The 27,602-nt window shown below is 42.6% G+C and overlaps 2 protein-coding genes across 9 annotated transcripts in view; one reads left to right on the top strand and one right to left on the bottom strand.

Annotated features, from left to right (window-relative positions):
* Positions 1 to 15,452, top strand: part of SPATA16 (spermatogenesis associated 16) — an 87,260-nt gene extending 71,808 nt beyond the window's left edge. The window contains exon 11 of the mRNA XM_056358854.1: positions 11,089 to 15,452. Within this exon, the coding sequence (XP_056214829.1) occupies positions 11,089 to 11,250 (162 nt within the window). The 3' untranslated portion in view covers positions 11,251 to 15,452. The remainder of the gene's footprint in view (positions 1 to 11,088) is intronic.
* A 6,799-nt stretch (positions 15,453 to 22,251) lies between these two features.
* ECT2 (epithelial cell transforming 2) overlaps positions 22,252 to 27,602 on the bottom strand; it is a 30,144-nt gene continuing 24,793 nt past the window's right edge. For 4 of the 8 annotated variants that reach the window (XM_056358714.1, XM_056358713.1, XM_056358712.1 and 1 more), the window contains 2 exons: positions 27,168 to 27,314; positions 23,828 to 25,531 (listed from right to left, as the gene is read on the bottom strand). In XM_056358714.1, coding sequence (XP_056214689.1) covers positions 25,226 to 25,531; positions 27,168 to 27,314 — 453 coding nt within the window. In that variant the 3' untranslated portion in view covers positions 23,828 to 25,225. The other 4 variants (XM_056358717.1, XM_056358719.1, XM_056358718.1 and 1 more) reach the window with 3 other exon arrangements.

The raw sequence follows: 27,602 nt of genomic DNA, 5'->3' as shown, positions 1-27,602 counted from the left end.
GTTTTTTTTTTTTAAATCAGCTCTAATTAAGAACGTTACGCTAGGCTAAAGAACTCCAACACATTACTAGGAAGGAGGATTAAATATGATGATTAAAAATTGATGTGGTGTGGATTACCACATGTCACTCATGCTAGAACCATTTGGAAAAGTTCAGTATTTCTCAGTTCACTCATCACATGACGCTGATTGTAGGAGCCTACAAAGAACCTTCACACAGATATAGTTACAAGGTAGTTATTTGTATTTTTGCTATTGAATTAATTTACATACATTGGAAAGTGGAAAAGAACATAAAGGAGTTTATACAATCAGCTATAAATGCAAAGCTCTGGAAAGCCGACAGCTACGCTACCACCAATGAAGTTTGGCTTTTGCAATAGAAACAGCTGTTGCACCTAATGAAAGCACTCAAAATTTTTCTCTAATGCAGCAGAATTATAGCAGTGCCTATTTTCCAAATGGTTAAAGGGTCTGTCAGAATTGCCGTTACAAACCACTGTTTTCAGAGTTTTATATTCTAGAGTCAGCCATAAAAATTCATTCAGGCTGAAATCTGACATAGAAGGGCACAAAGCCTGACACCCAAACACTTCTCCTTTTGTCACAATGGAGAGTTTATCAAATTAGTCTGAAATTAATCTGGACAATTTTGAATTTACAGGGCTGACAAAGTAGTAATATATGTGTACCTTCAAGTGTTTTGGGTGCTGCACTGCTCATCCCATTCACTGACAAATTTATGTTTTTAAATGAACTAATTTATTAAATGGGTTAATTATTTTTGGAAGCTTTAAATACAAAGATGTGAGAAATGACCTTGTAATTAGCCAGAGAAAAAGAGACCATCGCTGCACAGAAGACGCCTTTCTCAGTATTACCAAGCTAGGGACTCTCCAGCCACGTGGAGAGCTGGCCCAGGAGACCCTAGGTTACCTTGGGAGATTAAGAAACATCCTCCTACAAAGGCTTTACCCACATACTAGATATCCCTGAAGAATACCTCAGAGGCAGGAAAAATGGGTCAGGTCAGTCTCCCCAGATCCCTCTTCTCCAGGATTTTAGTTTTCCTTGTGGTCCCCTGGATAAGAGTCTGAGCTTTGTATTAGCAGTTTGGGGAAATAGACACCTGGGTCTAAGACCTTTCAAGCAATTAATGGAGGGACTGAGTCCCAGTCTACTTCAGGAACATGGGCATTCTGAAAAAAAAAAAAAATTATCGCCTTCTTTCTTTTTATAGTTGTCACAAATTCCCAAACTGAACTTGCTGGTGGCCAGACTGCTGGGTTTACAGAGGATTCAAGGCACCATACTAGGGCTTCGGAATTTATTTTTAGTTACTGGCTGTGTCCAAATTGTGTTCTAGTTTGAGTTACAAAGGTACTTAAATATCACACTGTCGGCATTACACAAGAACGGCCTTCCCTAGAGCCACCCTTACCAATGGGAAGCCCTCTGAAAATAGTCAATAGGAAACACTATGGGAAAGAGCATCAAACCCTCTCTTTCAAAGAGGCTTAAGTCTTCACCAGTGAACAGGGGTAGAAATGTAATTTTGTTTACTGGATTTAAAAGTGTAAATTCTTTTCTTCATTCAAATTACATTTGAATTTATTATTTTAACAAGACTGATTTAGCCCAGTGGCTTAAGCAATAACCTCTGACGCCCACAGCAATGGACGGGAAACTTCCAAGAGAGGTTGAGGAGAGCTAACTTGGTGGTAATGCAGCTCAGTCCCACAAAACTTGGTCCAGCCAGAGGGTCTTAAGCAACTGGGGACACTACCACAGCAGCCAGCTCTGGCCGTTACTGACTAGCTGCTTTGCTGACAGGGTTACATACAATGTAAGCGACACCTGATGTGAACCGGAATGCTGGGATTAGCAGTAACGCTTTGCCCTGAGTAACTCAGGGAACCAGGTCTCTGCATGGCCATTGCAGGACTTTCTAGCAGCTGTGGACAGGCAGAAGGGCTTAGAGTACCTCAGGTTCATAACACGGCAGGAAGGCTCCCGCTTTTCTCTATAGGGCCTTTGCTTCTCGGCGGTCTTGTAAGAGAAAATATAAAGAAATATAAAGGGATTAGCCTCACAATATTGTTACACTGAGAGGCATTTCATTCAACCAGTACTTTAGAGCCTATCAACCAGGAAACTTTTGATGTCCAAAGAGACGAGAGCCATAAGCGCAGGTGCCCGTATGGCTCTGCTTCCCCTATGAAGATAACGTAGTTCTACTTCTCCGTTTAGCCCCTAGGCTTTCGTAGCACTTTCACAGGATCCTCTTAACATCATATGAACAGCCAAAGGAGAGACAGAAGTTGGCAAATAAACATTCCTACACTTCCACATGTGAGACACTTCATAAAACCTTCACATCTGAGTTTACCTCAAGGGCATCACATACTTTGCAATTTAGATAAGTTATTATGCCCATCATTTGCTGAGCTCAGTGGAATGCCTGTTTCATAAATCTGAAAGCAGAACAAACATGGATGAGTGAATAAAAGAACAGATGTAACTTACATAAGGATAACTATACAACAAATGCTGCACTAATATATGTGAATATGAAATGAAGTGAAATTAGCCTAACATATTATATAATCTTTTAGCCAGGCACATAGATTTTGAGCAGTTGACCTCTGCTTACTGCATGTCTGCCTTCTGCAACAGCAGGGGAACACTATCTGATGAACTGTGCTCTTCCACTGACATTATCTCTTAATTGAAAATCAAGCCATGGAAAAGGGCCATAGGCTTGCTAGTCTTTCGGTCAGCCAGAGGAGCAAGGAGAGAGATTCATAGTACGTTGATGGAAAGTAGACGTGATGCTGAATAGCATTGTACTGGCCACTACGACAGTTATTTGATGTATATGACTTTGTAATGTCTTGTAAAGTCGTCCAAGCCCATGCCACAGCCACCGGGAACTGTGCTTGCTCTGAGAGCAGGCAGGCTTCAGAAGCTGTTGCGTTTTGGTGCATTTTCTTGACTTAAGCTTGACTGTTCCTGAATTAATAGGAGGAAACTGGTTCCTGGTTTGTTCTCTTTTGGGGCTGTGATACAGCCAGGTGTTTCATGAACGCATGGACCCATTGTGAAAAGGGAAAAAAAGGATGGGAAAAGCACATTTTCTGGAGCGGGAGTGCTAGTCTAATGTGTAACAAAGTCAGAAAGTGCAAATGCAAAAGGAAAATAACATTAGTGCTACTGATTCAAGTAGACTGAGAATGAAGGAAACTAATAACAGAGCAACCAGGTAGAAATGCAGAAATTTTTGTTGAGTTGACCAAAGATCAACTTTGTGCTAAGATTACAGAAAACACATTAAGATATCCTGGAAAGGATTAACTCAAAATCAGCAACAGCCTCGAGAGGAACAAGCAGCAGCTGTGGCAGAGGTTTCTAACCTGGCACCGAGTGGAGTTTTCAGACCAGGCAGAGGAAGTTAGGAGGGTGCCTGAGCAGAAAATGAGATCTGCCCCATTGAAGCTGAGGCAACACAGAAGAAATATAGGCAACCAGAGTCCCAGTAATAACTTCAGCCCCATTGCAGGGGCAATAAAAGTGTGGCAGCATTTGCAGAGCTCTGAGTAAGAGACAGGTGACAATGGGATTTCAGCCATTATCAACACTCCTGGTCCCTAAAATAAATTCCTGCCCTTGGGAGTCTCTGATTCTTTGCCTTGCATACAAAAGAAGAAAAGCTGCACCTGCAAGATGCCTACATGGCCCTCAGCTACACTGGAAGAAGCAATTGCATCCTGCCCATTTCCCACCCTGCAGACACCAGTATCTAATATAAAGCCGGGCTATTTAGTGACCACACACCAAACAGCTATACCTCCTGATCGCTGCTGGACCAGCACTGCACCATCAAAACAGAGGCCTTGACTACGAGGTTTGGGGTATACAAGGCTTTATTCAAGTCTGAAGAGATGTGGGAAGCTTCAGGTTTGCTGTTCCACATCCGAAGGAAAGTTTCTGTACATAAAAGCATGGGGTTTTCCAGCTGAATCAGCTGGTCTAATAACAGATATCATCTATACCCATAATGCTTAGGCCATCACAGCAACAGCAACTGCTAATGCTGTTGGGAAGGAGTGTTTTGTGATGAGCTTTGGTCTGTTCCACCAAGCTATAGGGTGTGATAAGTCACCGGCATAATTTTAAATAGCAGCAAATCCAGCAACTGAGCAGTAAATGTCCTAAACACTGGAATAATGTAGCTGGTTGTAGCTGCCTGGCAGTTAAATCACAGGCAGTGCTGGGCATTAACAATCCCCACGTAAGGATTTAGATAAACATTTCCCCAACCCTTGCTAATCATGCTGGCAGTTATAAACGAGCAGTCTGCTCACCTGCTGCCCTCTACCAGAGAAGGTCTCCAGCCCTATAAACGCTTGCTACCGGCATTGTTACTGCTGTGAAAAACAGTACGAGTCAACAAGACTGCTCATAGTAAATACCGCACTGGGCAGTGATCTCAGGAGAGCTTGTCAAGTACAAAAGGACCATCTGAGTTGTAAGGTAGTTAATAAGTGTAATTCATTACCAGCATCAACAATAATTTTATTCAGTTCCTCAGCAACAAACATTCTTTCCTCCATCTGCTTTTAGCACTGGAGCTTCACCAGTGCGTTGAGAACCTACTGGCAAACACTGGTTTCTGGTGTTTAACTGAACCCATTCCTTTGCGATGGAAACGTGCAGCAGAGCTGTCTGTCAGACTCCTTTCCTTAAAGAAAGGCAGCGCATACAAATGAGGCATGTGAAAATACAGGAACGGAGCATGAGGGACAACATATTTATCTTTGGCATCAGCATTTGAAGCTATGTACGTTTCTAGAAGCAGGTCCAAGGCAAGGGTTGTGCAGTCGGTTGGGTTACAGCGCCAAAACATGAGGAAATGACCCCCCTGCCCGCAGCAGCCCAGATCACGCGCTGCTCTGCAAACCCGCTCCCTTCCAAAGGCGACCGTAGCCGCTCCAACGTGCTTCGCTTCACACACAAACAGTGAAATCATGATATTATTTTTTCCAGATACTGAGCAACCTTTAAGGTCCTAACTGACCTTAATGGAAGGTACAGATTGGGATTTAACTTTTATCAACATATCAGTAGCTTTTCCTCCACACCCTGTACAGCCATCCCTACTTCCCATAGGCCCTTCAAGTACTGTTCCTCCGGTTATATTCACTCCAAAGAGTGCTTTAGCAAGTTGCTCTGGGAGACAAAGGAAAACGTTTAGAGGTACTTCACGTTTGAAGGCAGCTCATTTGCCTTCTATTACTAATAACTCCTAAGTAATAAAAATAGATTCTGTATGCCAGAAGAACATTTTTGCCATTATGTGTTATTTATAGCTCCTGCATATATTTTCAAAAGTACCTGTTTCTTATTTGAGAGTGACTCCCACAGTTTGTATTGGGATTTAGGAAGTTTGGATGTTTAGGTGTTATAGATAACGTGTACGGATGCATCCATGCAAGGCAAACTTTTACTGTTTTACAGTTTATGGAGCCAGCTTGCTGCTTATCCATCTAAATATTTTTGTAAACAGATTTATTTTCCTACAGGAGTTTGTCCTTGTGGGATCCTGGCTCTTTCTCATTTCATTCTAAACTCTTTAGCAGGTACAATAGCTGATATTTTGCCTTTGCATTCAAATTCATGCCGCTCTTTTAAAAGCTCCTCCATTTTTGGACAAGCCACGAAGCTTCCCTTGGACAGTCAGTAAGCCATCAAACATGGACATCTGTTCCTTGGAACAGCCCCCTTGCCACAAAGGTTGACAAGTTTCATGACATCTGTGGCGCATCAGGACTTGGACTAAACGACGCTGAATGATGGATAGTATCACAGTGTTCCCTCATCAGAGCTGGTACACATCACAGAACTAGGAAGCATATGTGGGAAACCTTATCCCTATGAGTGCATAGGAAGGGCAAAGTATATACTTGCCTTGTGGTATTTCGGGGCAAAAGCAGATGCGTCCAGGCAAGTTCAGAAGTGACTGACAGGGCACTACCAGAAATGCGGTAAGATTTTCAGAAAAGGAGACGCAAACTGCCTATAAAGCCCTGCTTTGAAGAGGTTGATCTAGGTGACCTCCAGAGGTCCCTTACACCAAAATCTTTCAATGATTGTAATTCAGCTGCAGCCAGCAAGAGCTGCTTACTTATCCCTCCACACCGCGAGCAAATCAATCAGGATGGCATCCAGAGAGCAGGGCTGAACGCTCACAGTGGCAAGCCTCTCCCCTTTATCCGTCACCGAACAACATGTACCAAAGGGCAGGATTAGAAATATTTTTATATGCTCCAAACAAGGCCTGTATTCTCCTTATCTTTGTGTGGATCTATACAATGTCATTTTCAGAAACTCCTGTAGGTCCGAATCAAATCCTAAGCCAAAGGGAAACCATATATTGCCTCGCCTGATTAGCCCCTCCACAGTTCATCGCAGCAGCTAATGCTGGTGCATTGCCTTTCCCAAAGAGCTCTGCGCTTTCACTGCGGACATGAACTTACCCCAGTGTCCCAAAGACATAAGCATTCACAGATTCTGCCCAAGCTTAGAGAATGATGTAAAACCATTTCAGTTAAGAACGAGCTAGTCGCCTCAGTATTTGCACAGACCACAGATCATTTTCTTCTCCCAGTAAACTCTGAACTGGAATTCAAAGCAGACTAATTCACTTACAGTCCATCCAGGTACTTCTGGTGCACTAATTGTTATGCTTTTCACCTTCTCACTCCATGTCAGAATAAAAATGCATTGATGTGTGGCACTGAGGAAAAGGCAGGCACAACCTTGCTCATTCAGCTGATTTTCCCCGAGAATAAAAGAACAGAAATACTTTTGAGATGTAGCCTGTCACTGCTGCAGCTCTGCGCTGGTGTCTCGGCAACACAGCAAAGGCTGTACTGCCGAGGCCAGCAGCTTCTTGGTCTGAGGGCACACATGCAGCTTTCGTCCTTCCCATTCATTCCTCTGGCTGAAAAAATAGTATCATTGCCTTCAAGTGGGCCAGATAAGCTGGCTTTTCTTGTCCTGCTTCACATTTTCATTCAGCCGCTAGAGATCTCTTTATCCTAACTTGATTTCCCCTCAGCATTAGGCATGCAGACCCAGTGTTAGCCCACTGCTTTAATTCCCCAGGTACCTTTGTGGATTCACGGGTATAAAACTAAAGGCAGACAGCTGAAACACCAACACTATATATCTGTACTCTTGCAGAAGCCCAGTTGTTTTCTCGGTGTTAATTCCCTTGCTTTTTCTTCTGCCCCTCCCCAAATCAACAATTTCCACCACTGATATCTTCCATAGCATATTATCAATGCAAGGATTTGAAGTAAAAAGGAGAATTTGGGGCAATGCGAAATAAATTCAGTATTAACATAAAGAGCACAAAATACTCTGCTGAGTACCTGGCTCATTTGCAGACTTCTGTCCCCAGATCCCCACGCTTCTCTGCTTAGCTTGATCCCAAAGCACCTACAGGTACCACGCAGATGTGCTGTGGACCAAGCATGTATTTTGTTAAAGGCACCTTTTGTTTCTATTTCTTCCTTCTCTCCAATTGATCTTCATTTCATTCATTCCCCTTTTTTCCTTCCAGCTGATAACAACAGCCAGACTAAAGACAGAGAGGAAAATCCAGTGAAAGAAATAGGGTCAGGAGCAGCCTGAAATCAGAAGCTAATGAGGAAGCAATGGAAGGAACTTCAATAGATGGGCAATCATGCACTGAGGAGCCTCTAGCTGGGCCAAGGCTGTACCCATTGATCCAAAGTAGAAATGCTGCCACTGTGCTACTGGGAGTAACGGGGGGGGGGGGGGGGGTGGGGTGGGGGGGGGGTGGAAATACACAGCATATGCCAAAAGTAAGACATCATAGCAGCAGAGGATTAAATGTAGGTTGAAGCCCAATTTGGTTTCAGAAGTTCTCAGGTCAGCAGGCATTTGAGAAAAAGACTGTAAAGACACTGTACAGCTGGGCAGGTGGAAGAAGTGGGGTTTCGTATCTTCAGGAGAGTATTTAAGAGACTTGGCTCCAAGGATGTCAAGCAGCAAGTTCAGCTATGGAGAGCCGAGCACGGCCCCCACGGGTGGGACACGCTGCTGCTGACCAGCTCCCAAGCAGAGGCTGCGGCACGCAGGGATGCTGTGCGGTGCAGGGGTCAGAGCTGGGGGAACAACCCAAGCACAGGCAGCACGGGGCACTGGCCCAGCAGTGCTGGGCTCTGGGCGGCTTTCGGGATCGTGCCCGAAATGAGCCCGACGTGAATCACTGGGGACACCCACCAGCAGCAAATGCTCTGCAGGAACCACGTCCCGCAGAGCTCTTCACTGCTTCAGCCTTAGAGTAGCTGCGAAGTTCAGCTACAGAACCCTGGGGGTCGGTCCCAGCGGCAGCCTGTGGCCGGCTATTGCTCTATCGGGAATAAGTCACAAGCCTTTTCGAAAATCCATTTCCCTACAACAGCTGTTGCTCTAAGGCTAATCACGCTTGGGCTGGCTACGAGCTATGTCCTTCTACCTACTCCCAACCACACAGATTCTTATTTAAAGAGTTAGAGGGTGGGGAGAGAAAAAAGAATATAGAAAAAAAAAGTAAAGCTATTGATTTTAAAAATCTGCATTTCCCAACGAGAGCCCCAAAGGTGGCTCACTGCAGTCAGACAGCAGAAGAGCAGGCACAAGAAGGTTCTAAATCAAGGCAAAAAGGCAGAACATAATGCTTCCAATTTACCTTCTTAAAATGAAATGTGCAAGCTAAAAAGCCATAAATAAGCACTACTGAACACCGCAGCCACCAAAAAGGGATTTTTAAGCCATTCCCCCCCCACGCCTCCTTTATCTTGTCAAGAGATTGTATTTTCATTGTGTTCGTATGGTAATTTAAATCATGCTAGGGCTTAAAGCATACAGTGTCATTGTGAGTCGGCAAGGGTTTGAATGCCATCACTGCTGTGCAAATAACATCATCAGCTCATCAGCTGTGTCAGTAACATTGTAATTATGTAAGCAACTATTATTTCAACCCCTGATATGCTGTATTAGAACTTATTTGGGGGGCTGGAGCTGACAGGTATTCTATAAATATGAAAAGCACACAACAGCAGCCAAGCCATGGTTTGAGGTAGGAACATCATCCGACAGGGGTCGTCTGGTGGCATCGCCAGCAGCGTGGGCACTGCTGGGTGGTCCTAAAGTAGCTGCTGTAAAACTTGTTTTTCTGGTGCCCCCTTAGCCCTCACCCCACACCCTACCCATCACCCGAGACCCAGTTCCCTTCCTATTACCACCCTTTGTGCTCACCCAAAGGCAAGCACTACCCCCAAAACAGAAAAGATAGCTTTTAACCATGGGAGAAGGTGTCGTAGACATTTTTGTTTGGTCTGTTGAAGAAGAGTCTTGGGGGTTTGCTGGTTGTTTTTAATATGGCTAAGGCCCCGAGCTGGAGCTTGGCACTAAGTGATGAGTCTTTCCGAGACTTCCCATGTGGTTTTGGCCAGATCAATGATTTCCTAAGCTTTTAATTCAGCTTCTTTAAAATGAGGCTAGCATAGTGATTCTTTTCCCTAATCCTCTGTATGTTTATACGGTGAGCACATCACGGCACAGCCAGCCCGTGAGGCTGTCTTCAGGGAGCCCCAACCACGCCACGCTCCTGTTGCAATGGATCTCTTGGAAACAGAGGAGTATAAGCCCATGAGCAAGTGTCCATCAAGGTTCACCAGCGCCGTTGAGAACTCTTCCATGGCATCATGCATGGTGCTATGCAAAGCTGATCCACTGAAAATGTCACTCCTGCAAGCATCGTGGGGAGGAGGCAGCAGAGGTCCTCTCCCAGATGCATCCTTGTGCCTTCGGCACCCCGGGGAGGCAGATATATGGTCCATAAACTTTTCTGCTCGCCTCATTTTCTATCTATGTCACACACGCGCACCCCTCCTCGACACCAACCATGGCCAGAGCACACGGCACGGCTTCACGTTCAGGGCTGAGGAGCACTTCAGTAACAGCTCAATATATGAATAAATACAATAGGAAGCCACGCTCAGATTAATTCACAGTCAGCTCTTCTGTGTTGTGCCTAAAGAAGCCACACTCCACTGAATGTGTGTCAGGATGATAGATTCAGACTTTTTTTTTTTTTTAATTCAGCTTAAAATGCAATTGGAAGATTGATTCTTTAGATCCTCACATTATATAGGGTCTAGGTCTTGAGTATAACTCAGTGTGAAGGGAGATGGCTCTCATCTTCACCTTACAGAAAGGCTGCATATCGCAAAAGCTGACAAAGGGTATGAATAAAAGTAAGGTGTGGGGAGAGATAGCCATGAAATTATGAATGCCTGGTATTTACAGCATACCTGTACACAGTACAATTAATCTACATTTTTGGTTGTTTTGAAATCACCCCTGCAAGGAAGATGTGTCTATCTGAATGCATTCTTCAGTAAAATAATTACTTTTTTTTTTTTTGGGGGGGGGGGGGGGGGGGTGGAGGGGGAGGTGTGGAGTGACACTGATGTCACCCATTCTTTTAACTATATTCTCTAGTGTATTATATTCATAGGGAAACATATTTATTCAGAACTTCATTTTGATTTAATAGAAAAATGGTTCTCACCACAGCAATGTGGAATACTCATTTGTCTCCATGTGTTGATTTTTGGCATATAAATGCCAGAAGCGTCTGTTCTCTTTCTTTATCAAGAAAAACTTGCCCAAGATTAATTTCCTCATCATCCCTTCCTTTTAAAGTGGCTGTTTTTCAATGCCATTTAAAGACAGAGTTGTGATAAATTCCTGGTTTAGATGTACAGATTTCAATGAAAGTGTCTATTCCACAGCAGTAAAGTAATTGAAACCAAATAGAAAAGGACCCCCCCCAAAAAAAAAAAATTAGGAAATCGGGTATCACTACTCCAGCCAATTGTACGAGAGGTGCCTTCACATATTTTTCTTTCTAATGACAATTACTTTTGAAATAAGCTAAGTGCACAAACTTTTAAAGTTTTTATAGAGGGGAAGGGACATGCTTCTAACACTTCTTTTTTATAACTGCAGATTGGACTAATTGAAGACTACTTATACCAATTAGAAGACAATTATTTAGAGAACAAAAGGCTGAAAAGAGCTAGAGCAGAAAAAATGAAGAGGACTCAATTTACACAGCACCCATACTGGGGATACTGGAGGATGAGGAAATGCAGAACTTTCCCTTACTGACCCTGAAAACATGGCCGCACAGCAAACAAGAAAATTAACACTGTAGGTATTTGATAGACAGGTCAGCAAAAGACACGTTTCCACTTCATGAGCCTCCCCCACACTATAGGGTTCCTTTACCAAGACACACCCATACTTCATTGGTGTTGACTAGCTTGACTAAATGTCTGTGAAAGGCTTATTTATAATCATCTTGTTTATCTAAATAGTAACACCCAGCCAAAAAAAATCACTTGTATTTTGTGCTCTGAGAATATTCTGCATCCAAACTCTACAAAATCCTGCTGGCTTGATTATCACCCAAGAGGCACCGAAAACAGGGATCCCTCCATCCTCAGCTAAGAAGAATTCAGCCTCACATCGCTTTCTTCCCAGGTTAACGCCTTACACTACAGATATTGATACAATCTATAGGTGAAAAGTGGCATCCTGCACCTTACGGCTGCAGCAACAAGTGCAAGACAAACGACACTACAAAAAGGAAAAAATAAAGAAAGGAGCTCAGCTGTTCAATGTGGTTAAGAATGGAAAGTCCTTCGTTCTTGTCTGTGCCCTAAGGGTGATTTTTCCACCCCCACCCCACCCCCCAATAGATGGTAACTGCTGTTTAAAAAAAAAAAAAAAAAAAAATATATATATATATTATATATATATGCACAAGCACTCCAGAGATGAAAATAACCACACCCACCTTCCCCAGTGTAAATCTCTTGGTTAAGGACCGGCCATACATCTGGCACTCCCATGGCAGCAGTCTGTCACGTAGGCACATCTTACATCACTTTGGTCTTCAAGGAAGCACATCCCAAATCCCCTAAGCCCTGTCATCAGTGAGCAAAGCCACGCACCTACTTTTCAACAGAGATCACCTTATCAGCTGGCGTTTGGCAGGTGCCCCTGGCTGACGTGCGTGGGCTGTTTTAAGGCTGGCATTGCTTTTCCTTGACTGTGTTTATTTTGTAAGAAAATAACCTCACCCTATAAAAACAGCATTCAGATCATTCCATTTTCTCCTTCAAGGGTGATTTTTAAATAAAAACATAGAAAGAAAGGAAAAATGCAACCCCCCAGTCCTAAGATTCAATTAAAAATCCAGGACCTCAAAAGGTATTTAGCTGCTAAAGTCCCGTTATCTATTTATCACAGAAAGGAGTCTAAACCCTACAGATTTTTAGGTGCTAGAAACCATCCTCCTAGGCTCTCATAAAAGAGTTTTGAAAACTCAGAAAGAACTAGCAAAAGCTTTGATGGTCCTTTGTTCATTGTTAACAGAATAAGTGTAAAGAAATATTTTTGAGAAAATCTGAGCTAGCCTGAGCTCCTTAAACATGTGGGACAGAGAAACAAAGAATTATTGCCCTTTGGAGATGGCATTATTTTGCTATGGAGTTGGTTTTGTCAGATGAAGTTTTATGACACGTAGTGGCAATCATCCATCTTTGATGAGCAGGCACACACTAAATCAGAAAGAGTGCTCCCCACGGATCATCAAGTCACAACACACAGTTTGGTAAATCATGAGGCTCTTAAACAAATACTCTTAACTTGATGCAAGCTGGCTTACAATTCTGCAATATTTAACGCAAAAATCAGTTCTTTTTGCCCAAAATGATGAGAAAGAATAAAGCGCACTGAAAACAGGTGATTGTTGGAAGCAAAAAAGCAACATTGCTGATGAAAAACAGTTGCCTGCGCGACATGAGTGAGTTGATCCAAGCGCACTGAGAAAGATGTACCAGCCTCGTCACGGAGCTTCGCGAGAGACCTGGACCCGAGACAAGATGTGACATTTCACTTTTCAGATATCAAGTAGGGCGGAAAACCTGTCTTACGCCGCAGATCAATACGTCACTTAGAGAGAGAGAGAGAGAGAGGCCACAGCCCAAATCAATTTGTAAGGTGTCGGAAACATCTCAGCCAAGCCCAGGCTGCAGCGCCCTTTAGCCTCCAGAACACCACAGCCTAAAGCACTTGTTGGGAGGTGAAGTCAGCTGCGAAACAACCCAAAGCAAACATGAAAGGAGCCTCTGCCATGGGGAGGGGCATTGCCATTTTCTACAAATACCCACTGCAATGCACAGATTCCCAAATCTGCACTGTATTTTATTCAGGACTCAGAGTCAGCCTTTACTCCATGAATATACCACGTTTTGGCTGGACAATGGGGAAGAAGTGGGGGGCTGGGGCGGGTGTGTGTGAATTTCTGATGCTTGCTGCATGCAATATGGTTTCTAAAGCATGAGATTCACTAGGATCACCCGCAAAAATTAAACCACATAATAATGTTTAACTTGCCTTTTGAAGAAATGGCAGAAAGTGTTACAATGATCCTCTGGCTTCTTAGCTGGCAGTTTCTATAGGGTGATGACATATACCGTGGCTCCTCCCATCCAGGAAATATTACCACAAGCTGGCCTTCATTCCTGATCCTGGTCTTCGTTAAAGGCCCATTAAAACCAGCCTGGCCCGTGGCTGCTGGGGCTATCGCGGTCCCGTACACAAGGGCACACCTCACACCACTCCCCAGGAGTTCCACTTTCAGGTCGCTTTTCTTTCAAAGACTAGTTTCCAAATGAATGATGGCTGTTTGTTTCCCTCCATCACAGATTTTTTTTGTCACAAAAAGTGACTTATCAGTTGACAGCTAGGTTCTCTGGCCCCAGGCAACTGATGTCAGTCGAAACCACTCGAAGAAAAGCAAGGAACACTACACCAATTTAAAGAAAGGGGGGAGGGAGGTATAAATAACCTCTCCCCTCAGACTGCCTCATAATTTTTCTGCTGGCTATTTCAATCCTTGCTTCCTTGCAAATGCCAGAACTTCTGTACTAAGCCCTGGAAGGGACAACAAGCACAAGCAGTCAGCTCCTTCAGGTGCTGGGTGTATGTTTACCACTGGATTACAATGTAGTTACAACTCAGAGAAGGCAGACCAGACAGCGGCTGGTCTCAAAAAAACGTTTTTCACTTTTGCCGTTTGTGGAGTCTCTTCCATCAGAAGGGTACAGTAAAAACACAAGGTTGTGATTCAAAGTGATGGAGAATGGGTCTAGAGCTGAAATATTAAATAACGCATTGCCAGAGGCAGAAGACAAGATGCGCTTGTGACATCCAGTGGTAGGGACTACATGAGGGCACGTGGTAGCGGCACCCACTGCTAGGGACTGAGCAGTAGGCTGCTGTCGCTAACCTCCATCTGTGGTCAACGAGAGAGACAGTACTTAGAAAATAATTTGGAGCACCTCAGCCACACTCCTGCCCTCTGCAAGTATCTCCCTCTACCTCTGCTTTATGTTAAAGGACAAGAAAAGAGTGGTCACATCCAGTGTTCCTTCACATTTGACCACACAGGTGGCAAACACCAGGGGACAATCCACTCTGGGTGGCCTCCTAGGAGTTGGCATTAATACTTCTAAACAAACCACCGCTTAAAAAGTTGAGTCTTATATTAAGTAATCTAGAAACTAATCGTGAGCTTATTGACACCAACGACACAGGAGGGCTCTTAGGCACCACACAGTACTTCCAAAATAAAGTCCATGGATAAAATTAGAAGAAACTACATACACTGTATTATATTTACAACACAGCTGAGAAGTGGTACAAATGCAACGTGTTGCTTATTCAGCGGCTAGATGTGATCACACATCTCTAATCTCCAAAGCCAGAACAACAGCAGGCCACAGTTTTACATTTTTCCATTTGAACTACAATCATTGTCACAAAAGCCAATTTCACGTTGGGCTGTTTCCTGTTCTTGTTGCAATTCATCATGAGAAGACACAAGATCTAAGATACCTGGCGAGGCGCAGTCCCTGAATAATACAGCGCATTACTTTGACCTTTTCAGTTTGCTTTGTGGTGTGACTGGCCAACCGTCCTGTCCTCTCCTGTTAGCCACCCCATTAACCTGGGAGGAGAAGGTGGAACGGACAGACAATTAGCCAGCAGAATACTAAAAAGGTTAATGAAGGAGCGCAGAGCCCTGGCTTTCTTGAGCTTCAATGAGTATTAAGATTCTGCAATCTTTTTCCTCTTTCAAGGTCTCCAGTGAAAAAAAAAAAAAAAAAAAAAAAAAAGAGAAATCGCACAAGATGAACTTTGTTCTCATTTCAGATTATAATCATGTAGTTCCTTTCAGATGTCACACTTGGATGATTCTAGTTTATGCGTGAATAAACTGAGAAGAATGTTTATTTTTACCCTTCTCAATATGGAGAATATTCAATTAGAGCGGTGAACTTTTTCTTTGAAGCTGGTCATTGTTGAGTAAGGGAAAATTGGAGAAAGTAGAGGCGAAACAGCCCCATACGGCAGCCGCCTTTAGAAAGGTCACACTTGCTGCACTGACTGCGTGGGCTGAGTCATCAGAGTCTTTTCCTCGTCAAAGGGAGGACGTGGTGGCTCCTCTGCATCCCGCGGGCTGTCAGCTGCCGCCAGCTCTATCTCGGTACTCACCAAGGCTGCTGCTGCGGATCTCACGTGTCCCAGGCACATGTAGAAAATGAGGCACAGTAGGTCTCCGAAGTGCCTGGCGACAGCAGCTGCCCCATTTCCCTGGGTTTCCATACATCTTTGTAAAGCCTTCCAATTTATTTCTCGTTTAAAGTCATAAACAAGACAGAATTCTATAGGCAAGTACCAGAAGTTGTTTCCTGAAGCCTTGCAGTCAAAAGGCCTAGTTTCAAGACTTCACATGAGCTTCTTTTGCTCATAAAGATTTTCTAAACATTACTCTGGTGGTTCAGTTACGATGACATGGGACGACTTGTTTTTCAGGCACTGCCATATTCATGTCTTTGTACAGATTTGTTACTCCGAGTTGCTATTAATAGCAGTGATATGAAACACTTAACTTCAGACGGAAGGAGTGGGGGCAACGAGAAAGGGACCTTTCCGCTACCCGTGAGAATGCCGAATTTTACATTTGTTATGGGTATTGACCGCAGTAATGCAGAGTCCTTTTTATTATCTCACAGTAATAATATAATCTCTATTTTGCTTAAGGTGAACAGTGATATTCAGACAGGAAGAATTACTAACAAAGATAAAGCTTTAAATTATAAAAACGATTTCATGGTTTCTCTGTGTAATACATTTTAAGTCCAGAAGGGACCATTAAGATCACCTATATGCCAAGGATTCTTACACTGTGCTTTTTGATATATGGGATCTCAAGTAACATACCATTTCTTTTGACCCTTGATCTTGACCATTATCTCTGATGGATTTTCACAAACTACGTGTTGAAATATTCATACACTTCGGGGCATGCTCACAAACTGAAAGAGATTTGAGAGGCATAATTTCCCTTCAGAGGAAGTCATTCTTAGGAAAAAAGTTTTGCTGTGTTTTTGTAACAATTTCAGTGAAATCAGCACACACAAAAGTTTATCATGTTGCGATATTGTTGATTTGAAAAGATCTGTAGCAATTTTAACGAGCCCTTATTCCTGATTTAAAGTCCAGAACAGAAGTGCGTATTTCTGGGCATTTAGTGAGAAGAGGGCTAGCAGCTGTGCCGTGGCTGGCTGTCCGTAGCTCCACCCGCCGCCACTCAGGGCTGGAGGGATGCCATCACCGCGAGAAGAACTCCCAACCTCAACAGTTCATCTCTACAGATCACTATCACAAATTAGAACATATCACGCATTAGTAGAGTAGTAACCCTGTCAAGAACTAGATTAAATTCTGAGTATGTTGAATAGAAAAGGCAAACGAAGAGAGAGAAAAAGAAAGCCAATCCGTTCCTGCATTTGTTCTCATGTCTGGGTGGCCCAGGGAGTACCTGTGGCAGGGGATGAATTGTCCCCTCTCGCAGGTTAAGGAATAAGAATCTGATTGTTCTTTGTGCTCACGAAATGAGGGCTGATCCGTAAGGGAATGAACGTGCTGAGCTGTTACGCTGCTGCCGCGGCTTAACCCCAGCCGGCAGCTCAGCCCCGCACAGCCGCTCGCTCGCTCCCCTCCAGTGGGATGGGCGACAGAATGGGAAGAGTAAAAGTGGGAAAACCGGTGGGTTGAGGTGAAGACAGTTTAACTGGTAAAGCAAAAGCCACGCACAGGAGCCGAGCGGAACCAGGCATTCAGTGCCCACTGCCCACCGCGGGCAGGTGTTCAGGGCCACCCCCAGGGGAGCTGGGCTCCATCACGCCCAGCGGTGACTTGGGAAGGCAAAGGCTGTAGCTCCAGATGTCCCCCCCCTTCCTCCCCCAGCTTTGCGTGCTGAGCGTGACATCATACGGTGTGGGAGACCCCCGGGGTCAGCTGGGGGCAGCTGTGCCGGCCTCGTCCCCTCGCAGCTCCTGGTGCCCCCCAGCCGGCTGGCTGGTGGGGCAGGGCGAGGAGCTGAGAAAGCCTTGGCGCTGTGTAAGCGCTGCTCAGCAGGAACTGAAACATCCCTGGATTATCAGCGCTGTTTCCAGCACAAATCCAGAACACAGCCCTGTACCAGCTGCTCTGAAGAAAATTAACTCCACCCCATCCAACAGCAGCACAACCGTCTTGAACAGTTTCTCTCCAAAAGTCTCCTTTATAAGCAATACAGCAGAACTCTATTTTTGAAATATATTTCTCCACTACTGTTCTTGAAAAGTGCCGTAGGGACTTTTGTATTCCAGAGGGATGAGACCATCAGCTTTTATACATCAACAAACAAGCAGAGAGAAAGCTTTTTTGGGTAAGATACGGAGTGTCGCTTTTTGTGAGGGTAAAAGCTGGAGGTGCATAAAACCAAATTCTGCCATTTAATTAGTAATCAGCAATGATCTGTCAGTCAGAGTTACTGTAATTCATGAACTGTTAAGTCAAAGCAAAAATGGCAAGTAATTAGACTGTATCCATTAGAGCTTCACTAGCACTCACTCATACAGCTAGGGTTTCAATCCGAGGAAGAAATGGAAGTGTGAAACTCCTTAATATATTCAGCTTTTTAATTAGTAATCAGTGCTGATTTGTCAGCCATACCAACTCTAATGCACAAGCCATTGAAACACAGAAAGAAAGGCATATTTTCAAAATCATTTATGCTTATATTTACATTCCCTCCAGGCTGAAACATTGGAGAAATGACTGAAACATCACCTTTGCCATCACAAACATGTAGGAGCTTATGACCCAACCTAGCCAACGAATTACTGACAGTTTGGGTAAAGACAGAAGTTAAGGTAGTTAGTAGCTCCAAAGACCAACAAATAAACATCACCTTTTTAAACTGTACACAAAACAAAATCACCAAAAGCTCCGCTAGTACAATTTATATTGCAGTCAATCCCATTTTAAAGAATCCATTAATAAATCAACAGCATGCTTACCGGGCTGTCGTGCTTTCCTTCATCTCTGGATGGAAAAGGAGGTGGCAGAAGAGAAATGCACAAAGTCATCCTTTACCTGCTCTACGGCTCTCCTGGTAAGCTCAGCAGCAAAGCCGGGCTCTCCAGCATCAGGCCAAAAGCTGCTTCCTTCTTCCTCAGAGGAACTGAGGTGCTGGGGGGAGAGGGGGAACGAGGGAGATAGAGGTTATCCTCTTTTTACCCATATTAATATAATCAGAACTTTAATTGCTTAATTTCACCGTTATAAAGTACCCTCGCTAGGCCTCCCTGTATCGGGTAAAAATAAAAGGATGCTTCACGTCTTTGTAAGCACCTTTTTTTCACTACTTCATACATATATGCATTTATATATACAACTTGCTTCAACAAGAGGGTAGCTCCTGCTGTAGTCAGGCTCTGTACTTAAAGTCAGTGTCAGTGCATGGATCAGCTGATAAAGGCACCAAGACAGCTTAAACTAATTACAATTTGCAGGTAGGGTGGTAATTGCACTTCTAACTGCCTAAATTAGGCATACAAATGCATGGCTGCATTTGTATAGAGGCTGACAGAATACTCTGTGCCAGCTGAAATTTCAGCCCTAAATAGTGCTAATGTTCTTATCTAAAAATGACTTTTGTTTGCCTAACATCTGACAGTGTTACATCTATTTCACTAGATGTTTAATTAGTTTGTTTTCATGGTGTTCTCGTTTCCATTTTAGCTGTTGTTACTGATGGGAGAGAGCAGGTTTCTGGCTCTGCGCTTAAATCCGGTCCCAAGGCACAGAACGTGGCACCAGTTTGCCGTCACCCTTCCAGTGTCAGCTGCACCGAGCGCTCAGCCAACATGCTGAGCCCTCAGCAGCTTTTGTGGTTTTAAAGTACATTCGAGCTAGCCCCTGCTTTGCCTCTGATGGCTGGCTTTCAGAGGTTGTAAACATCCATCTCAGTGGAGTTTTCAGTTTCTATTTTTGAAAGAGCAACTATTTTTCTGCAAAATACAGGTCAAGCCGTCCCGTTGCATCGACAACGGATTCACGAGCAGGTGCTCTCAAGTAGCTATAATGTCTCCACCTTTTCTCTTTGAACAAAAACCCATAAAAGATTAATCATCTTGGTCCATAAATGCTTTAATAGCTTGCCACGAGCGTATGTTTATGAATTCTAGGTATAGGTTTGTGACTGGCCGGGCTGCTCAAACCCAGACTAAAGCTACACAAGGAAGTTCACGGGATTCAGGTGTCAAGAAAGGGAGAAGGGGACAGCTCCGACTTGTGTCACACACGTCCTCCGGTCTCTTGGCCAACTACCAGCTTCTTTAATATCTCACTGGGGTGGTTTTTTCTAATTTTTTTAAGCAAGCAAACATATACATCACCCCACCTTAGTACGAGCTTTAGTCTATGCACTCCCTTCAAACCACCCCCCAACAGCTATACAGGCCCCTTAAACACTGCTCACAGTATAAACTGCTGAGCACTATCCTGCATTTCAGCTGGTAACAGATCGGCCAGTAACCCAATACCTCGTTTTCTCAAAATGTTGAAGGGCACACTTAAATATACAAATGGCACACCTACTCATAGGAATTTTCTTCCTGGAGCACTACTACCCAGCTTCCAGATGCACACGCTAGCAAGGGCAGCCAGCAAGCCTGCTGCTAGGAACTGCATTTGCCTTGGAAGTTCGGGGCAGAGCAGTGAGGCATCCCCACCGAACACCCACCCAACAGAAGACCCTTCCCTTTGACAGCTCTTCTTCAATTGTATAGGAGGCCCCGATTTAGAACAGTTAAGAGTAAGGATTCTTGTAGCAATGAGCATGAGCTCAGCGAACTGTTTGATTTTGTACAGCCTATGAGAAGGGAAGGTTGTGTTTAAACAAAAACCATCTTTTGACCCCCTCTTCAGAGAGTTCCAGTTTTTCTAAATTAAAACAATTCTTCTGTATGCTGGACAGGTGCTGGCTAACTTTTTAGCCCAGTGCTGAGTAAGAGCTAAGTTAGAAAGAAATGTTCTTTTTATTCCCAAGTTTGATGCAAAAGTCGCAGAACAGATCCTATAGTTTTACCAATAAAGAAATCTCAGCACAAAGACTTAAGAAATTATATTTAATTCAACTAAACTCTCTGAATTTAAGCTTAAAAAAATATTCAGGAGAATTGAATTATCTGTGTTATGATCAAAGGTAGGTATTGTACAAAACAAACTACTGTTCCTCAAGAAGGCACATCCCATAACAGCTAGATGGTAAAAGTATTGTTTAAAATTCTGGTTTTGAGAACCAGTCTCACCTAGAATTTAAAAGAACATCAGCCAAAATACCCCCAAAAAATTACACACTTGTTCTTATGCTACACGCACATGTAGTATTGGAAATGAAAGAAGCAGGAGCAAATCCCTCATTTTGTAAAACTTTATTTTTGCTTGTTTGCATTACTGTGGAGCACTTCTGCAACTTAGAAAGCTCACCTCCACCTCTAATCCCGCTATGTCACACACTCAGCTTTCTGGCTGCTGTGTGACAGCTGTAAAACCAGTAAGCACAGACCCACTCCATTACCCACCCAGAAACACCGAACAGACCCCGGGGAGCCCCGCTCAATGTGACCACGGCACTTACTAGTAAGGTTTGTTGTCCAGTAGGTAGGGATCAGCCAGTTCTGTATTTGCTCACTAGTAGTTTCCCCTCTGCTAGCAAACTCACAACGCTGTCACACAAGACAATGCTTTACTAAAATTGGGTCAGATGCTTCCTACTGTCTTCTCCAGTATCCAGAAGATTTGTTACACTGCTCTCGGTAATTACATTGAGAACAAGTTGTCAAATCAGCAATTCAGTGTTAATTATTGCTTATCACCTTGTTATTTTAACCCAAAATCTCAGTGATTTCATTTCTCCCTATCTCACTGACAAATATCTGGTCCTCTGACAATCAATATCCAAAAAAGCAGTTAAGGGCTTCAGTGCAATCCTAATATACACAGTGGCAGTGTATCCTCTCACCAGTTTGGGGCCAGGCACATCTTCAGTTAAGTGCTGCTAGAGTACATCACCTTAGAGTGTAGTCAAAGAGCAGTAGACAAAGTAATGAATACATTTAAAACAGACAATCACCTCATTTAATTACAAGGAGATTGAGCTGCCATTCATCTCTTAGTCCTAACATAAGATTTTTATTTTTTTTTTTAAAAACGGTGTACTTATTTTTTTAAAAAATAAAAACAGAGGCATCTCACACTGAATCGGAACATGGCAAGTTAAGATAATAATGCACCCAGAATGCAGGAGGGGGTAAAGTCACACTGGAGGCAGGCATCATGTCCCCCCTCCTTCGCCGCCTTCAGCAGCTAGCAAGGCTGAGCAGAACTAGCTCCTCCGCTAGAAAGTTACATGCAACAAGTGAAGAGCAGTAGGACTCCACACTCTGAACAACCATTTTCCATTCATTTAGCAACCACAGAGCTGTGCAGTAGTGGTAACGACACGATTAGGCAATATAGTAAGCCCTCGCGGTTCAATTGGGTTTAAGTGCAAACAAACTTGATATAGAAACTAAATACAAATAATCTGCTAACTAAGACAACCACAGGAATAATGATAGGCTGATACTATCTTAAACTTGCATGGAGTGCACCAGGCTGAAATTGCCGTTTCAGAAACAACAGAAAAGAAAACAAAAAGCGTTGTCAACCTTAAGCATAGTATTTATTGAATGTTTTTTTCCTAGAGCCACTTTATTAAGTGCCAATGCATATTTATCTATGGTGTTTATTTTGAATGGGTAAGGACAAAAGACCCATGGCTACATATATCCCGGGGAGGAGGGGAGAATGGTGAATAGGTCGAAGAAGAAAAAGGTTGATTCTGGCAGACCCAGACCTAGGAAGTGGTATACTTTATTAGGAACAGCCACATAGCTAACCAGAATATAGTTGTAGGCTGGAGTCCAACACAATGCTTTTTATGTGACTCTCATAAAGCAGACTCTCATAAAAGCCTGTTTAGCAAAGCCATAAGCAGTGTTATTTTAAACAGTTTATTTACATTACTTGGATCGGCAAAAAGAGATATAAAAACCAGTTAAGTCTGACACATTCAGAAGCATCACTAGTTACATGCAGACACAAGACAAAACATTGGTGGTTAAAAAAAACCAGAAGTTGAGAACGCCTGCTAATACACAGTTAAACTGTTAATGAAATGCAGAAATATACATATTTAGATAGTTCCTGAGATAGCATTGCATCGTGAAACAAGGGAACATACAGTTTTGAAGGAAGACAAATACATGAGAAAGCCCGGTAAAAGCCTTAGGAGTACTACAGCTGAAATCTGACACCCCAAAACTGGGCCCTCTAGTTACAGCATCACACCAAAAATCCCATACATTAAATAATGTTTCATTAACCAACTATGTGGAAGACATGGGGTTTTCAGGGTTCGTTTAGCAGCCCTACTGGAAGGGAATGCGATTATTTTCCTCAGAGCTTCACTTCAAAGAATTCATTTGACTTTTGGGGGTCAAAGCTAGTCATAGCCTTTAAACTTACTGTTCAAATAAACCCACATAACATACCACAGTGTTAAAGCGAGGCTGCAGAAGATCATAATCACAAAAACTCAAATTCTATATATTTTTTTAATAAACAACTACACTTATAAAATATCTGGAATAAGCAGCTGTACAACAGGTTAACTGTCATACTTGAAAGGTCAGGTACTTCATAATGCATCTCCATTTAAGTAATCTAAAATTCAAACAGAGTGCTCTGCCAACTGATGAAGTAAGGCAAGCACAAGTCATCCAAACTAGCAGTACGTTACATGGCCATCACCTTCATTTCAAAATCTGACAAAGTAGCTCATTGCCTAGAGGCGACAATTTCCACAGAAGAAAATGCTTCCATTACGCCGGTGAGAAAATACATTTGTGCAAGGGAGTACTGCGTCTTACATGACAACCGAGTTACTCATCCCACTGATTAGCTGATCTGCTTCAGGACAACTAAAGTCCCCTTGTGATTAACTTAGTGTTATCTAAAATTTTGCTAATCACTGCTAAGTGCTAATGACTAAGGTACCATTAATGTCAGTAACAGGTCATTTGAACAGCCAGCTGCCTGTCAGTCACTACAATACAGCACTGTATTTTACACCCGCTTCATATCAAGTGGGTTGTTGATCGACTTAATGTAAGACTCCTTTTTTCAAAGATTGAAGGAAGATTGACCAAGGAAGGAGAAGGAATACCCTGTTGGGGAAGAAAGAAGAAAAAAAAAGTTATTTAATCATTTATTAGCCAGTGTCAATAGTACAGTAGTCATTTCTCGATCCTGATAAATACCTTCTGTACTGTTACATTCCTTATACTATGTGAGATTGGCAGCTTTTTGAAATTAATGATTCAGCATTTCTAGATTTTGAACAGAAAAGTTAAATGAGCTAAATGAGTAGAATGCATATATTTAAAAAAATGCAGAAGAAAGATTTTTCCTTGTTACCAGCCTCGAGAGATTCAGATGCAAGAACATGTTTTTGATGAACAGCTGTTAACCAAGTATTAGCGTACATCTTGCATCACACTTTTTGCAATAATAATCTCTCTCCAAATTGAAGGCAAGATACATTATGATAATCTTAGAGAAATGGAGCTCCCCTCAGATCCTACAAATTTCTGCATCCTTACCAGCTTTAAGCCCCAAATTAGATGCTGAACACATGCCTTCTTGGCTACAGAAGGCAACAGACATCACAATGATTTGTCAAAGCTTGCTTTAGCTGTGCCTGGATGGGCACAAACCGGGCAAAAAGCTGACTTCTCTGGTGCTAGGAGCATAGACTGCTTCTGGAACTTAAAATTACAGTGAAATCAACACATCAATATCTAGTACTAAACGTTAACCTCTTCGGATCAGCTGAAACTTTATATTCTTTTTTCATTAGACCTCAAAATACTTCCATAAGCAATCTTCTGTTGCTCTTTATAGCACAGCCAAGCTTTTCAGCATATAAACAGGTCATGGTAGTTAGGCAGCTTGCTGCACCTGCACGCTTCAAGAATCTTTTAAATAGGGATATTTTGAGCAGGTAAGGATATGCCACCTCACTATGAAGCCTAAAGCCCATTTGTGGCACATCTTCTGTTTGCAGTCATATGCACTGTTTGAAAATTAAATCCTCAACTCCTCTTTAAATAGCAGCTCTTATTAGACTCTAAAGTACTTTATACAGGGTATTTCTTCTGTTTACAGATAGGGGAACAAAAGCTTAAATCCACAGGTAAAATTAGCTGCTCAAAACTTCCCTGAAACCAAGTTATTAAAGTCCTTTCAACTCTGACCCCTAAGCTATACTGCCACTTGGACAACTAAACAGAGACGGTAATTCAATTGTATTGAAATTAAGGGGAAACCTACACACACACAGATTAACTAAAGTTAAAGGGGTCTGTGAAAGAATTAACTTTGCACCCAGAACCAGAACTAAACCACATGTGAGTAATTACTCCAACTCCATGCACTAGAACAAATCAAAGAAAAACCCAACACCATCTAAAACAATTCATGGATTCTAGGGGTTTATATAGTTGTACCACGGTGTCTTAGTTTAGAGGAATCAAGATCAGGTTTTTTTTGCTCACTTCATGCAAGATGGGTATTAACAGTCAGGGTTTGATGCACAGTATTTTTCAGCACCATACTGATTATCTCCAGCATCACCACAAGTGATAGTAATAATAGGGATACGACATAAACTGTCCAAGGCATGACCATTTAAGCTTTCCAAGTTGGAAGAGGTTTTTTCTTCTACAGCATTAGAAAGATGAATATTTGGAGAGCCAGGACACACCACAGGTCGAGGCCTGGAATTTTGGGAGCTCCAGTCAGCAGAATTGGAGCGATGAACATTAACAGCACATTTGACAGACCCACTTAGGTTGCATGTTGAAGATGAATGAGCAATCTACAACTAGGAAGGTGTTCAAGAGTTAGTCCAAACAACAATAAACCCAAGCATCTAATCTGTATTGATATTTTCACTCTATAGGTTTACTGCACTAAAAAAATCCCCACGTAAGCACAGGCCAGGATTTTATCTAAATAAAACAATATGTCTGAATAACAGCTTTGACTCTGTCAATGGACTCAAGATATGTTTCCTACAGCTTTAGCTTCCTACCCAAGAACTGCACTGGTATCCCAGCTTGAGGGGCTGGAATTCAAACCTCTCTTTTCCCCTTCAACCTTATGATTCAACCAGAAAGGCTTTATGCAAGCTCAGTAGTGTGTGGGATTCGTTAAAAAAAGAAAAAAACCACACAACACATGATCTGCTGCCAAGCTGCAGCTTACTACCTCAGATATCCGAGAACTCTGGGAAGAATTTAAAATAGGAAAATACTTTTTACTACTATGAGTTCCTATCATTTTGCAGAAAAAAAGTATTTTTGTACGGGGCAGACACACGAAGATAAGTGCGTGACTAGCATTTCCATGAGAAATGAGATACAGTGCCATATCAAAATGAAGACAGAATATTAGAATTATAAAAAAATTATTGGAGCAATCATAATTGAATGAAGAAAATCTCTACAGAGAACTGGGGTATAGCCACACTGATAGATTTTTTTATTATTTCCTTTCAAGCAAGGGAGTCCGCTGTGATACTTCCTCCCTTATTAATTCATAGTTTCTCATGCCCACCTCACATGGCAAAGCAAAGCAATATCTTCATGTTGTACAATTTAACGGCCACTCAAACATACTGAATTATCTCTATATTCAGGTCCTGACATAGCAGGCAGTAGTAGAAAGATACACAGGAAATCCTATTCTTGGCCTTCTGTCCCACAAACTACAGACTTTAGAAGTAGATGCTTACTCAGCATACAGATTTACTCAAACACTAGAATAAAAGCAAAGATGATGAAAAAATTCCTTCAAATCTAGTCTGCTTTAACTATACTGTACTAGGAAATTTAGTTTGACCCAATGTAGCAGAAGAAAGCTGCAATAGGTAGCCAGGCATAGCAGAATAGTTACGGTACATGGAACAAGAAGTTATATCTGTTTACGAAAGTTTGGTAAAAAGGAGGCAATTCCCTTGCCTTTTTGAAGCCTTACAGGCTGGAGCATGTGTATTTCTCTACCCTTCCTTCCCAGTTTGTTTCACTGAACATCTATTATCTCGCTACTTTCACAGTTCTATTCGGGGCCGACCACCACATTTGTATATATCGTCCAAACTTAAAAGGATGAGCCAACATAAGACAGTGGGCTGGAAGCTTCTCACTCTCTCAAAAGAGGATACATGTTCCATCTCTAGCAAAAGAGGTTGCTTAGTTTCTCTCCACCCCCAACTTAATTGTACAAGACAACTCCCAATTTCTAGTACATACAGCAGATTTTTCTGCGTTTTCAGCAAGCAAGCCTTCCCGTTACACAACACTTGCTCAGAAAATAGCAAGTCTCCGGATGTAGTTAAAAATAAATTTTTCCACTGTGGATCTTGAAATTGTTAAAATAAGATCAGCACCAGACATTAAAATAACTGATCTTAAAAAGGTTACTTATTTGGCCTGCACAGCCAAATCACTTACCGTTAATGACGACGTACTAGTCAGTCGGCTGCCTATGTAATTCTCATTAGCCGAGCTGGGACTTCTTCCTTCTGTTGCACTATGTGACATCAAAGCCCTTCGAAGAGCTCTCTTTGGGGTTTTTGAGAAAGAAAATGCTCTTGTAACCTGAGGAGTATGACAAGCAGCTTATACACTGACAAAAGACAGGCTGTATTAACTACTACAGTATGGGCTACCATTCGAATTGTGAACAGCTGCAGGACACATATCAAATGTTAATATGACTGTATCAAAGCTGGCCAAACACACCCACCCACAAGGTGATCTGGCTTTTAAAGCTCCCCATCACTCATGCTCTTCTCACTCTCTCCAAATACAAAGACAACATTTTTTTTGGGGTGGGGGGCAGAGACCCAGACAGAAGTCAAAACAAGGCCTAGTCAACTAGGCTTC

This window comes from Falco biarmicus, chromosome 13 (genome assembly GCF_023638135.1).
Source record: "Falco biarmicus isolate bFalBia1 chromosome 13, bFalBia1.pri, whole genome shotgun sequence".
NCBI lineage: Eukaryota > Metazoa > Chordata > Aves > Falconiformes > Falconidae > Falco > Falco biarmicus.
This window is presented reverse-complemented; position numbering and strand designations above follow the sequence as displayed.